The 14,270-nt window shown below is 39.4% G+C and overlaps 1 protein-coding gene across 2 annotated transcripts in view; it reads left to right on the forward strand.

Annotated features, from left to right (window-relative positions):
* The first annotated feature begins 395 nt into the window (after positions 1-395).
* Positions 396-14,270, forward strand: part of API5 (apoptosis inhibitor 5) — a 31,146-nt gene continuing 17,271 nt past the window's right edge. For both annotated transcript variants that reach the window (XM_051963814.1, XM_051963815.1), the window contains exons 1-5: positions 396-589; positions 8,862-9,023; positions 10,835-10,928; positions 12,735-12,800; positions 13,618-13,769. In XM_051963814.1, coding sequence (XP_051819774.1) covers positions 521-589; positions 8,862-9,023; positions 10,835-10,928; positions 12,735-12,800; positions 13,618-13,769 — 543 coding nt within the window. In that variant the 5' untranslated portion in view covers positions 396-520. The remainder of the gene's footprint in view (positions 590-8,861; positions 9,024-10,834; positions 10,929-12,734; positions 12,801-13,617; positions 13,770-14,270) is intronic.

A 14,270-nucleotide genomic window follows, 5' to 3' on the forward strand; every position in this document is an offset into this window, starting at 1 on the left:
AGCTCTCCAGCTATCTGCGTGGACGTTGGAACAAATTGTTCTCATCCCCCCATTCCAAAGGGAGAAGTCTTTTATACCTGGCATCCATAGCTCCCTCACTCATCTACAGGTCTGATTGTTACCCCCAACGGGTTTAGCCTGTCTGCCGGCTGAGTTAAGGGACTCTCTCCCTCTCTCCCAGCGTGGCGCTACATGTGGCCGTGCGGCTCCACTCTCACTCCTCCCGCCACTAGGGGGCGTAGCCAGCGCGCCAAAGCAGAGGCTTGGAGCTGTGGCCGCTCGCGGCGCCGTCCGGCCGTACGTCATCACGTCGTCACGTCGGCCCGTGAGCGCGGGGCGTGGCACGCCGGGCGAGCCTGTGCGCAGCTGCGGCGACAGCGGTGACGACGACGACGACGACGGCGGCGCCAGGGGTAGCAGCGGCGGGAGCTATCGGCTGCGGCGGCGAAGCGGGAGCCCCAGCACAGCGGCGGCGGCGGCGGCGGAAGCGGCGCCGGAGCCCGGCGGGCACCCACCCATCATGCCGACTGTGGAAGAGCTTTACCGTAACTACGGCATTCTCGCCGACGCCACGGAGCAAGTGGGGCAGGTGAGTGGGCCCAGCCGGGCCGCGGCGGGAGCAGGCCTCGGCGGCGGCGGCTTCTGGAGTCGAAAGTCCACCTCTGCCGCCTCTCACCCGTGTAATCTTGCGCGAGTCCCTTCCCGCCCGGCCTCAGCTTCCCTATCTGTAAAATCCCCCCAATGCACGGGCCAAACTTAACCCCTCGGGCCTCAGTTTCCTCCTTTGTAAAACGCTGCTGAAGCCCACGGGAAGTCAGTTAAGCCCCTGGGTCCCGCTTTCCTCTCTGTACCCCATCCCTCATGCTGGGGCAGCTCACCTCCTCTCCCTGGGCTTCAGTCTCCTCGTCTGTCATCCTTGGCGTAGGCCCGCGCTGGGCATTTAGCCTCCCTGGGCCTCGATTTCCTCATCTGCTACACTTTCCTTTCGAATGGGGCTTCCCCCCCTCCCTGTGCCTTGGTTTCCTTCCCTGTAAAAGCAGAAGTCGCTCTGGACCTGGCGCCGATCGATTGAGCTATATGACGAGATCGATCGCGCCCCCACCCCCCCCGGTCCCAATCCTAGTACGACTGTCCCTAAACTGGAGCGCCGGGTCCCCACCCTTGTGCTCCCCGGGACCTTTTTCTGACTCGGGGTAATTTCTACGCGGAAATCCTTAGGGATAGAACGGCAGCCCTCTGCGGGCCGCCCCGCGGGTTCTGAATCCGGCCTTGGCTGCGCGCTGTTCCCCGGGGAGCCTGCAGCCGCCTCCTCGCCGTCCTGCGCCGTGCGGGGACTGAGGGGGCAAAATACAGGCCTGGCCCGGAACGAAGCCGCGCTTCCCGACCGGGACTTAACGTAGTTTTGCATAAATACGTCTCTTAGAAAATCATTCGTAATTTAGAAACGTCAGTCATTTACCGGGTGCGCACGTCGGAGGCTGTGGGTTGTTTCAGCATTTCCCGCTTAGCTCCTAAGGGATTTCAGCACAAATTGGGCTTCAGATGTTGGGATGTGAGCGCTAGACTGTCTGCTTTAGGAGGTGCTGGGGGCCAAGGTCTTAGCTAAACCTGTTTTTTTGTTTTGGTTTGGTTTTTTTTTTTTTTTTGCCAGGACGTAGATTCTTAATAAATGGTATTTTTGGAAATTTGCAGTCTTTTACAGGGTAGAAATTTGTGAGACAACAGTAGGTTGTTTCAGTATTCCCCCTGCTTGGAAATTAAGAGATTTCAGCACCACTACTCTGGAAGATGTTGAGATGTAAGCGCTAGATTCTCCTCTCTCTGAGCCCTGCTGTCTGTCCTTCTGCTTTAGGAGACACTGGGGGCCAAGGTCTATACTTTGTTTCTTTGCTGAGACTTAAACATTGTTTTGCATAGAAATAGTTTTTTTATTAATTTATTAATTTTGAAACTGCAGTTGACAAGCTGAGTAGACTCCTAAGGCAACAAACAATAAGTTGTTTCAATATTCCCATTTGGTGAGTAAGAACCTGCCTTCACCACAAATCTCTATAGCAGTTCAGCTGTGACTGAAATCCAGAATATAAGTGAATTAGATCTTAAGGGGTTCGAAAATAGGTAGTGGCCTTTACCTGAGGAAGGGACAGGATTGTAATAATAAAGCCAGGAAATTTAAATGTAATTTCTGCTGTCCAAGTAATCACAAGCATTATTTTTTGAATCTCAGTATTGTACCATCATTATGACTATTGAAGGCATCTGGGAGTGCTTTTGCAAATCATCTCCCAGGTGGGAGTTTAGGCTGAGAAGGATCTGACTCAGTTTTTGCCATCTCACTCAGGACATGCTGTAATTCAAAATGAAAGTGCTTTCCTGAAAAGGAAGAATCGTTTTTGTTTTAAGTATTTGAAATTTATTTTGGTAAAGCCTCAGGTGAAAATGTGCCCGTTTCAGGTATGAGTTTAAAATGCCATCCTCCCTTTCCAAATTAATTTTATTTGTAATCCGGTCAACAGGCATTTATTTAGCTCTTGCTCTTTGGGGTAGCCAAGTTCAAAGTCATGGGTTCAAATGTGGTTTTAGATACTTTACTAGCTGTGCAATCCTGGGCAGATCACTTCACCTTGCTTGCCTCAGTTTTCTCATCAATAAAATAAGCTGGACAAAGAAATGGCAAAGCACTTCAATAACTTTGTCAAGAAAACCTCAAGTGAGATCAAGAAAGAATAGGACACAAGTGAATAACAAATTTGCTAAGCTCTGAGAATACAAAGAAAGGCAAAAACAGAAAACTGTAATGATTAATCTCTATTAATCTCTAGTACGTGTTTAGAGGACACTTACATATGAGACAGAATTTCTAAGGTGTCTTTGAATAACAGGAAGAAACAACTCAAGAGAGGAATAGAGTGTTGGGAGTCAAGAAGATGAGTTCAAGCCCTCTCTTGAACAATTACTAGCAGTGTGACTGACAACTTTTTTCATCATCAGTTTCCTCATCCATAAAGTGAAGGAGTTGGACTTAATGGCCTCTTAGACCCTATCTAGCTCAATTCTGTGAAACTGGAACTCAGCCCTGGATTGTTTGTATTAATGGAGGTACATTAATGTACCATGCAGATTTGATGAGGACATGCTTCACACTGTGGTTTTACTTTCTTGATATTTTGCTTCAGCTGAAAAAAAAGGTTTATTTTACCTTAAATATAGACCACCTAGAGAAAGAAGAGCCCAAAATATGTGAGGTGCAAAGAAAAGCTAACCTAAGATTAATTTCTTGTGAATTAACTAATGAGCATTATTCTTATAGCATCGTTACCTATAAAACTATAAATTATTTTATATAGTATGTAATATAGCTCCCACCATATAATCATTCAGTCCTGAATAAGGAAATGTTTTATGCTCAGTGTCCTTATTCCCATTCTGGTGTTCCAAATATAAAGTCACAGTCTCAGGTTACTGAGAGATCTTGTCACAATTGAATTTTAAGAAAATATATATTAGAGTGTGATACTGAGATTTAACCATAGAGTTTATTCTAATACTTCTCAAGGAGTGATGGGGAGACACACATAAGAAGTGATTGTAGAGTTTCATTTCACTATCCTGAAATTGTAGGAAGCTTTTTGACCAAAGGAGGAAGGGGGCAAAGCAGCTTAATGGAGAAAAATAACCGCTTTTGATTCTATCCATCCTTCCTCCTCTGGAAACTCTTTGATCAATCTGCCTAAGGACTAGCAAGGTTCCCTTTACCCTTGCTCTCACTATCCATCCTCTCCTTACCCACACATTTCCTGAAAACCTCATCTTCTAATGATCATCACCTCTTTTTCACCTCTTCAGTCTCTTTAGACTTTTACAAATCAACTTTGGTTCTCATCATGACAGACAAGAACCTCAGTATTGTCAGTGACTGTCTCATGACAGTGGAATGGCCTTTTTCTCTCTTCTCATCAAGAATGACCTCTCCTCCTTCTCCCACAGCTTCAAGATGTCAGACTCCAAGAACTTTATAGTTAATTTCCCTTCTTCTGGCCCCTGAAGGCTGGTTTTCTAAGCTGGGTTCCCCTTCCCCACCCTACACCAGACACTTAAAAGTCTGGCGTCCAGCAGTCATCTTTCTTCCCCTTTTCAGAGCGTACCAAGCCTCTCCTCCTGAGGGCCTTCCTGGCCGTCCAGACTCCTCGTGAAGCAGTGTCAAAGGGGCACAACCAGGGCAAGGGACTTAACCTTTTAGGTTTTATTTTCCTTATACATAAATTGAGTCTGAAACCAAGTTTGTTGTTTTGACTTCACATTTTCTGCATTTGGTAAAAATCATTCACCCTATTTAATTTTGGGGTTATTTTTCATACTTCCTTTTTTTTTTTTTTTAAACCTTTCTTAGCCAATTGTTAATTCTTACTTTTGCACCCTCCACAATTTCTCTCCATTCTTTTCCTAGAACAGGCACAAGCCTGAATTAGCCTCCTGAAATGAAAAGTTTTCTCTTCTACTTTCTCTCTAGTCTGGCCCATTTTATGGACTGTGAGTGTACACATCTGATGATGTCCCTGCTCCACTTCAAACTTTCTCACGTACCAAGTAGAGTTCTCAGCCTGTATTTCAAAACCTTTCTAAATGGATATCTGCATCTTCTCTTGATCTAATCTTTGCTCCAGGCAAACTGCCTTGTTCCTTCCCCATTTTTACATTCACATCTTTGTATATTTATTTTGTTCTTAAAATCAAACTTGCCCCAAATTCCAGACCAAGTTTTTTTTAAGACATTTTCAACCTTATAACTTTTTCTGCATCCTTGTTCCCAGATCTATAATGAATTTCATTGAAAAATTTATAAACTACTTTTTGCCCCCAATCTGAATCTGAAGAGGACAGATAGGAGAAGGTGGAGGAGATCCCTGGGAGTCGCTTGCCCAAAGAATTTGTACATTGTATGATTCACACACCATAGGCAGCTTTTCCACTTGTAAGTATATGACCTTCTCTGTCCAAGGGAAAGAGCGTCCTGAGAGCAGAAAAATAGGCAAGTGGTCATCCTTTTGGGGGTTCCAAAGCTGGCAGCTGATTCAAGGCTTCTCTCAAGAGGGAAAGAAGATGTGGCTGTTGAGAATGACCCATCTGTGTTAGCTGTCTAAATTATAAAAAGTGGATTCTGCCATATGGATGCCATTCTAAATGGCCCTCCCTCTCTATTGGATCTTCTTTGTTTATTTTTTTTAATGATTCTAGACATTTGTATGTGGTCGAACAAAATTTATAATTAAAAGACCAAAAAGAAAATTATTGTGGGGATTGAGTAGGTTGTGGAGGTATGAAGGTTTTTTTTTTTTTTTTTCCCCAGTCATAATTTTAAAACAAAATATTTTCCATCAGGGAAGACATGGGAAAATAATTTAGTGGAACTGAATAGAGATCCCCTAATATCATCAGATTTTTTTTTCAAAGGATGGGGTGTTAAGAAGAAATTGAAATCATTAGTCAGTAGGTAAGAATGGTTTGTTGGTAATGAGGGGAAAGGACAAATAGGTGAGAAGAAGGGTAGGAACCTTGTAAATAAGGATAGTAGCAAAATGAAAAATGAGGTTAAGTATTATAGTATACCAAAATAAATTCCCCTTGGACCTGTACACTATTTTTTTTTTAAGTTAAAAAAATAATAATTTTATTGTTAAAAGATTGGTCAGTTCTTATTCACCAACTAAATATTTTAGTGGGAAAATAATAAATTTGTTCATTTCTAAGAAAACTTCTCAACAAAAAGGTAGTCTATTATAAAAATTTAACATTCATTTTATACAAATAATTGATACAGAATTTATAAGAGCAAGATGCTAGTCACTAGTAGACACATAATGAAAGGTGAAGAATAGGGGCAGCTAGGTGGCACCGTGGATAGAGCACCAGCCCTGAAGTCAGGAGAACCTGAGTTCAAATATGGCTCAGACACGGAACTCTTCACACTTCCTAGCTGTGTGACTCTGGAGAAGTCACTTAACCCCAAATTGCCTCAGCGCCAAAAAAAAAAGAGAGAGAGAGAAAAGAAAGGTGAAAATAACAAAAATTGTAAATAAACACACACAGACATACCCAAAACAATTCTCTTCAAAAGCAGTGAGAATTATTGAGCCAAAGTAGGTAATCTCATACTCATCAAATTCAAAAAATTACTGAAAAGTGATAGATAGCTAAACCTTTCCATGTCTCTGAAGACTTCTCACATTAAAAAAATTTTTAAAAGGTGTTAACCTACATTGGTTCATGGGATTTCTTCATCCAGGAATTGCCTCTACTAATAAAATTACAAATCTAGGCTCAACTCCAATAGGTCCATACATATATGTTAATGTGAATAAATACAAAGAAATACACATCCTGTGTAAGTTGTGATGAATTTGTTAGGTTTCTTTCTTTTAAGGCTTTTTAATTATAAGGGGTGTGTGTGTGTGTGTGTGTGTGTGTGTTTTAAGGAAAAAGCTTTTTCCCTTGGATTTAAGGCATCCATCTTTGGTTTTAGTATATAGTCATCTATGTATCTACATAGTGTTTGGTCCATGAGATTTCTGTTATATCTATTGTTATTCCTATCCCTTTTTCTTCACTTGCTCTAGAGGATGGAAGAGCTTGGAAATGAAGTAATTATAATTCATTAGTCACCTTTTTGTAAGTTTTTTGTTTTGTTTTGTTTTTGTAAAATTGAATCAAATTCTAAGGCATTCAACTCCTGAGTAATTTATTAAAAAAAATAACTTGTGTGAATTGCAAAGTAAATTTTTCTTTCAGTATAAGGGAGCAGCACCTAGATTATTTTATGTTTATTAGTGTATTATCCAAGTAAATCATGGGTTGAGTCATGCTTCTTCCATCAGCAACATTCTTCCTGGTCCCTAAATTCAGTCCATTCATCCTAATACTTGATGATTTGCAAGCCACTTTTAAAAATTGGTGGTATTTTGGAAATTACTGGAACTGTATAGTTTCATTGCTAGATATCTAGGAATGTCCTTTCTCTTGGGGTAGGTTAAGAGACCTGAATCAGTTTGTGGGATGAGGCATTTCCTCTCTTACTCTAAGGATTTTCTTTGGGCCTTCGCTCTTTGTTCAGTTGATTTGCAAGGAGAAAGAGCATAAATATAATTAATTGCTCCAATGCTAAAACTGATTTGCAGTTTCTGAAAGAGGCACTTAATTTATTTGAATATCTGAAGTATATCCATTGAAGTGGAAGAAGACAAAAAAAAGTGCAGCGCCCTGATTGTGGGCATGTTGCTTCTGTCATCTTTCCTTTGCCACTGATTTCCTTAGAAGTTCTCAGAAAGCATCCCTTTGGGTGTGGTTCCTACTTTGTCAAGTACAGATAATATCTACTTTGTGGAGGTGTTGTGAAAAGTCGCCTCAAAAGACCTTTGAGATCTGTAGATGAAAGTACAGTAACAGCATTTTGTTGGATTGATTCATCAAGAAGCTGGATGAAAAGGTTATTTATGCCATTATCAACAGTACATACACCTTTTACCTGAGAATTGTACAGAGAAAGAGACTGACGAATATCCTGGGTTATTTAAGAAGACAAGTGCCTTGCCTGTTATTGAAAACTCATTAGTGACATTTAAAAATTCTGTTTTCTGTTTATCTTCATAATTGACTCTTATATGCAGATGTAATAGAACTTTTGTTCCAATTTCTTTGTAAAGAAGTAACATACTATTAGATGTCAATAACTTAATCTCTTGGCTCATTGAAATTATCTAGGTTCCCTACATTAGGATTTTGACCACCGTGGAAAAACTTAAGCAGAGGCTTAGTGCTTAGTATTCTTATTCAAACACTGGTTAAACTGTGCAGTCTCTTCCTTAGCTAAGATTCTGGGGTTTCAAAGTACATCTTTCTAGGAGGAAAATTAAAGGAAAATGACATTTGAGTTCATTTTTGTGGGACATTATATTATAGTTAGTTAATTCATTGACTATATCACATAAGCATTTGATTCTTGGTTGTTTTTTGTTGTTATTGCGTTTTTCCCCTCATATTCTGAAATGAGTGAATTATTGAAAAAGCATTTATCAACAGCTTGCTTTATCAGACACTGAGGATATAAGCAAAACAGGCTCTGATCTCAAGGAGCACACAGATTAACTAGGAGAGATAATACATAAAAGGGAGATCAGCTGCAGGGCAGGTGGAAAAAGGGTACAGTGGCAAGAAGGATGCCAACGGCCTTAGACTATATATGAAGGACAGATGACAATAGCAGGGAACATGGTAAAAAATGGTACTCTTAGCTTTTCTTTGGAAGAAATAGAATTGTTGACACCAATCTTGTCCAAACTTTGCAAGTAAGTAGTCAGTTTAGCTGTTTCAGAAAAGTAAGAGAGGGTGTCCCCAACCAATAGTCTTATATCTGCTTAGATGATTCATATGAATCATAAGACCTCAGGACTGGAGAAAAGGAAAGCTTGTTCCCAGTAGTAGTAAGTCTTCTGAAGATCCTTGAAGTTGCTTGATTTCAGAATGACCTCATTCATAATCCATTTTGATTTTTATGCATTTGCAGGCGTGAATTTCATGACACAGCTTGAGATAATTGGGGTGATGTCATTTAAAATAGCTGGGAATGTTTCTACTCCTAGTTAATAAATTAATTTTATTTTTTTCAACTTCAATTGAGAACACTTAAAGTGGGTATAATTCATGGTTCCTGTGGATTGTGCTCATTTAATGGGAAAATTCAGAGAATAGTCATATTTTTTCACACTGTAAAATTCCTAGATTTTAAAAAGTCAATCAATTTTGATACCATTCTGTACTTGTCAACTCCTAATCAGAAACTGCATTTTTCTCTAATTTTTTTTTTCTAGCACAAAGATGCCTATCAGGTGATCTTAGATGGTGTAAAAGGAGGCACCAAGGAAAAAAGATTAGCAGCACAGTTTATTCCGAAATTCTTCAAGCATTTCCCAGAATTGGCTGATTCTGCTATTAATGCACAGCTTGATCTCTGTGAAGATGAAGATGTGTCAGTAAGTATTTTATTAGAAACTTTTTAAGAAGACCTAAACATTGCATTTTTAAAACATTCTTCAAACAGATTTTCTGTAGTTGGCCACTTTAATGGACATAGTGAGTTTGAGAACTATATTGGGAAATTAGACATGTATCTTAATATTTTAACAACTCTTTTCCTGTAGCGCTTTTTAAGTTTCAAAGCACTTTACTAAAAGAACCCCCTGAGGTAGGTGATTCAATATCATTATTTTCCCTTCTTTATAGATGAGGAAATTAGGATTCAGAGATGTTAAGGAATTACCTGTGAGCACATGACTAGTGAGGAGCAAATCTGACTCATGATCCAAGGTCTTCTAACTATTTAGTCAGTGCTTGACCCATGGTAGCAGGCTGCTGCTCTGGATAGATAAATGCACAATATGTAGCTGGATGTAGGATGTTGGGAGTTTTGTATGTCTGCTCATTGCTGTAAAACTGGTGTGTTGTCTTAAAATTAGGTAGCAACATGTTTTGCCATAAAAATTGTCACATGTTGTGTGTCTATTTGAGTTGGTTCTTCAACTTGAATGGATTCTTGAAATCCATGGTTTCATCAGTCTGGTTTTTCCTTTTGCCCATGATGATCACAGTCCTTTTGTAACTAGGATTTAAGTTAATATGGCAGATAAATTCAGCTCCCTGTGGCTTTCCTAGTTAGTCTACCCTAATTTAGCTAATCTGATCTGGAGGTGACAGGAACATAGTCCACTAAACTTGTATTCAAAGACTTACACCCTTGTTGGGCCTGACAGCTCTATTGACAACTTTCTGAAAATTCTCCTCATATGAGGACTTTAGGTAAATGGTTATTAAGCTTGTGTCAGAATTTAAATCTAGTAAATCCTCCCAAGGCTTTGTAGGAGGAAAAAATTGTCTGCATTTGCGTTCTCTGGTCCTCATTAGAATCTGTACTTGACCTTTGGCTTTGGAAATCTTTGCCATTGGATTTAGGCAGGTCCTTCTCAGATTAAAAAGGCTTTAGATGCAGGTCCATCAAAAAAATGGTCTTCGTTTCTGTGGAGGGCCAGCTCCCTTACCTTATTGAGGTTTCTTACAAGACGTACAAATGAGTACTTTTTAGCCACATCACCTCATAAAGGCTGCTTTAGGAAGTGTCTCACTTTTTCACAGTGATCAAAAATGGCCATACTGATTGAACCATAGATCTTTAAAATACCTACTCATCTTACAAAGAGTCAAGGTAAAGGAGAAGTGATTTTTATGAACTTGTAATTCTTAGAACAAATTACATGCCTTACCTTGCACAGATTCATATGGAAAAAATCAGTTTCTCAGGCTCCAGATGAAACTAGCGAGTCATCAGCAGTACGTACAGCTTAGATTTAGACCTAATGGAGTTTGGGTTTGGTTGTTTTTGTTTGGCTTTTGTCTTGTTCAATCATTTGGAATTAATTGTTCATATAATCTTCCAGCCCTTTGGGTCACTAAGTAGTAGTTAATTCAGAGAAGTCAGCATCTGTTGTCATGTCAGATCCCACAATATCTATCCCTATCCCTTTCCCTTTTGTTTTGTTGAGTTACTTTTCTTGAAAGCTTTTCAGTGACCACTTACCAGCAGAAGCTAGGAATAAGAATATCTTTGAGGCTTGAAACATTGAAGTCTATTTTCTCTCTGGTTCAGTTGTTTGCCTGTTGTGTTGTACCACATACAGGTTAAATAAGATCTCTGTAAAATCTAAGAATATTTAGAATGAATTATTTCTTTTTTTAAGATTAAATTTTGAACTGATGCATTTGTGTTATTTTTTTCCTTCATTAACAAAAGATCAGGAGACAAGCGATTAAAGAACTACCCCAATTTGCTACCGGAGAAAACCTTCCTCGAGTGGCGGACATTCTGACTCAGCTTTTGCAGACAGGTGGGATGTCTGCTTGTTTTCTTTTTGCCTTTATATGTCTGCCTTCAGAAAGGCAATACCTTTGTGGCTAATAGAACTAGAAGATTTTAGTGTAAAACATTTATAGTTTGGAAACGAGCAAATGATACAAATCAAGGTTTGTTCTTTAACTTTAAGAAAGCGATAGAAAAAATATTAATCAGATTAAACTTAAAAGTGATTCATGTGCATGTTTTTTCCTCTTGGAGAACCATTCATTAAACATTCAATACCAGCACCCCACTACTGAAAGCTCTACCAATGTTAGACACAAAGTCCTCTGTTCATTCTAGATGTGGGCTTGGTGGCTCAACCTAGCTGGTTGCATTTGTTCCTTTAAAAATCCCAGCCAGCTGATAGTTTTGTTCTTTGGGGATGCCCAGTTATGATATTGCTTGCTATCAGTGCATTTTTACTATCCACAAGACAGGTTCTTCTTTCAGAGCTCATTTTGAGTTAGGCTTTATTAGCAGCTCTGGGGATTAGGGGTAGTTGACACCCAGTTGTTTGGGGAGCAGCTTTCTGTTTCTTGTGGGGACACTTTGATTTGAACTATGCAAAGTCCAAATTAAGAATATTTAGTACTCTTCCTTTGTTCCCATAGCCTTTGACAAGCATTTATTAAGTACTGGCTTCATGTCAGGAGCTTTCCTGGGCATCTGAGACACAGACAAGAAATGAAATAGTTCCCACTCTCAAGGAACTTGCACTCTACTGAGGAAGACAACATGCACATAAGTGAATATGTACAAAGTATAAAATGACCTGGAGGTGGGGACACAAATGGTTGGAGGATTGGGAACGGCTTTCATGTACAATGTCATAATTTGAGCCGAGCTTTGAAGAGTTGGAGCATAAGAGGGAATAGATTCCAGAGCTGAGAACAGTCTGTTCAAAGTCAGGCACGAGATGGAGGGTTGGAGATGAGGAACAAGACAAATCTAAGTAATTTGGAAATTTTTATAGCTAGTCCAAACCTTACTCTCACTGCATCAGCTATTAGGTTTGGACAGCAAGCAATGTATATAATGAGACTGGACAGATAAATTGGCACCAGGCCGGGGGGTGAGGGCATAGGGAGGACTTTTAACAGCCAAAAAGAATTTCATATTTGAGGGGGGGAGGAGTGTTATTGTTAGCTATTGCCGTTTATTGAGTGAGCGAATAACATAAGTAAGATCTGCCTTTAAGGATTATCACTTTGACAGCTGTATGGGGGCTGGGGGGGGGTGCGGCAAGGGGGAGAGGCAAGACATTTGAGAGGAAGGAAAGACCAAAGGCAATAGTCTGAGAAAAAGAATGAGGCCTTGAATAAGCAAGGTAGTCCTGTGATTAGAGGAAAAGTGACTGAGAGGAATAGGTTTTAGAAGTAGAATGGGAAAAGATTTGGCACCTAATTGAATTGAGGGGGGTGGAGGAAGGAGAAGAGCCATTGACTCTCAGAATGCCAAGACTTTGGTACCTTTAAACTTAATAGGGAAGTTTGGAGGAGGGAAGGAGTGGATCTAGGAGATAACGTTTTTGGGATACATTTTAGGATACAAGTTGAGATACCTTTGGGACATCCATTTGTGATGGATTGTAGCTCAGGAGGAAGGCAGAGTCTGGGTGTGTAAAGAGCCTCAAGAGACATCTGCATAGAAACAATAAATTCAGACTTTCATAGATTATGTTTACTGAAAAATCCAGAAACAAAATAGACTTTTTCTTTATAGTTCTTTTGCTAGGTTTATATATATATATATATATATTTTTTTTTTTTTTACTTTGTGCCATTTTTTTCTCTAGATGATTCTGCAGAATTTAACCTGGTGAACAACGCCCTGCTGAGTATATTTAAGATGGATGCTAAAGGTAATAGATAAAAATTTTGTTGAAAATTATTTTCTTTTTTAATAGAGGGAGGCACATGTTTAAATCTATGATCCTTAAAGGTCCCTATATGAACTAAGTGCATAATCTAGAATTTAGTATTATTCTTCAGAACAAGATTTTATCTCCAAGTTTATGGAAATTCTAGCTTTCTTTTTTTATTTATTCTTGTGTGTGTGGTTGGGGGGGAGGGGGAAGTTGTTGTTGGTGGTGGTTTGGTTTGGTTTTTGCTAAGTAACTTTCCCAGGGTCACACAGCTAGTGAAGTATTAAGTAGCTGAGACCAGATTTGAACTCAGATCCTCCTGACTTCAGGGCTGATGCTCTATCCACTATACCACCTAGCTGCCTCGTTATTTATTTTTAAAACTATTTAATTATATTTGTTGAGTTTTATATCTTGATAAAATCATTAGAAATGATGATAGAGATAGTAAGAATTGAAATTTTTCCTTATAATTTTATTAATGGTTTGTCATGAAAGTTTATCCCCTTTTAAGAAACACATATAAACCTAAAAAGTTTTAGAAAAAAAATTGGTTTACATTTGGTATAGGGAATACCTGAAAATCATCAAGACCATACTCCCATTTTTACCATCCACAAGACAGGTTCTTCTTTCCCATCCCAGAGCTCATTTTGAGCTAGGCTTTATTGGCAACTCTGGGGATTAGGTGTAGTTGGCACCCAGTTATTTGGGGAGTAGATACTTTGAATTCCATCATGTTTAGCTCTGATTTATTGCAAACACTATAGCATTATTGGTATTGCTTTGTTTCTCCTTTTGTGTGTGTTTTCAGGGACTTTGGGAGGCTTGTTCAGCCAGATTCTTCAAGGGGAAGACATTGTCCGAGAACGAGCAATCAAATTCCTTTCCACAAAACTGAAGACTTTGCCAGATGAAGTATTAACAAAGGAAGTAGAAGAACTCATATTAACAGAGTCTAAGAAGGTAAGTGCCAATCCTTTATGCCTGTAACCTATGAACTTGTAAGGACTCAAATTCTTTGAAAGAGATGGGGATGAAATTTTCAGCCTTCACTAAGGGTGTCAAAGTCCTTTCTTATTTAGTGACTTAGAGTCTCATTTTGGTGATTTTTTTTTTAAATTGGATGATACTCTAATGAAACACTTAAGAATGATATTCTTAAGACACATTGCGAACATTTATTTTCTCTTCAAAGGATCCCTTTCATTTTTTACAGCAGTTGATTCTTTTTTTTTTTAATTTAATTTTTATTTAATAATTACTTTATATTGACACTCGTTTCTGTTCCGATTTTTTTTTCCCTCCCTCCCTCCACCCCCTCTCCTAGATGGCAAGCAGTCCTTTATATGTTGGATATGTTGCAGTATATCCTAGATACAATATATGTTTGCAGAACCGAACAGTTCTCTTGTTGTATAGGGAGAATTGGATTCAGAAGGTATAAATAACCCGGGGAAGAAAAAC

The sequence above is a fragment of the Antechinus flavipes genome, chromosome 6 (genome assembly GCF_016432865.1).
Source record: "Antechinus flavipes isolate AdamAnt ecotype Samford, QLD, Australia chromosome 6, AdamAnt_v2, whole genome shotgun sequence".
Taxonomy (NCBI): Eukaryota; Metazoa; Chordata; class Mammalia; order Dasyuromorphia; family Dasyuridae; genus Antechinus; species Antechinus flavipes.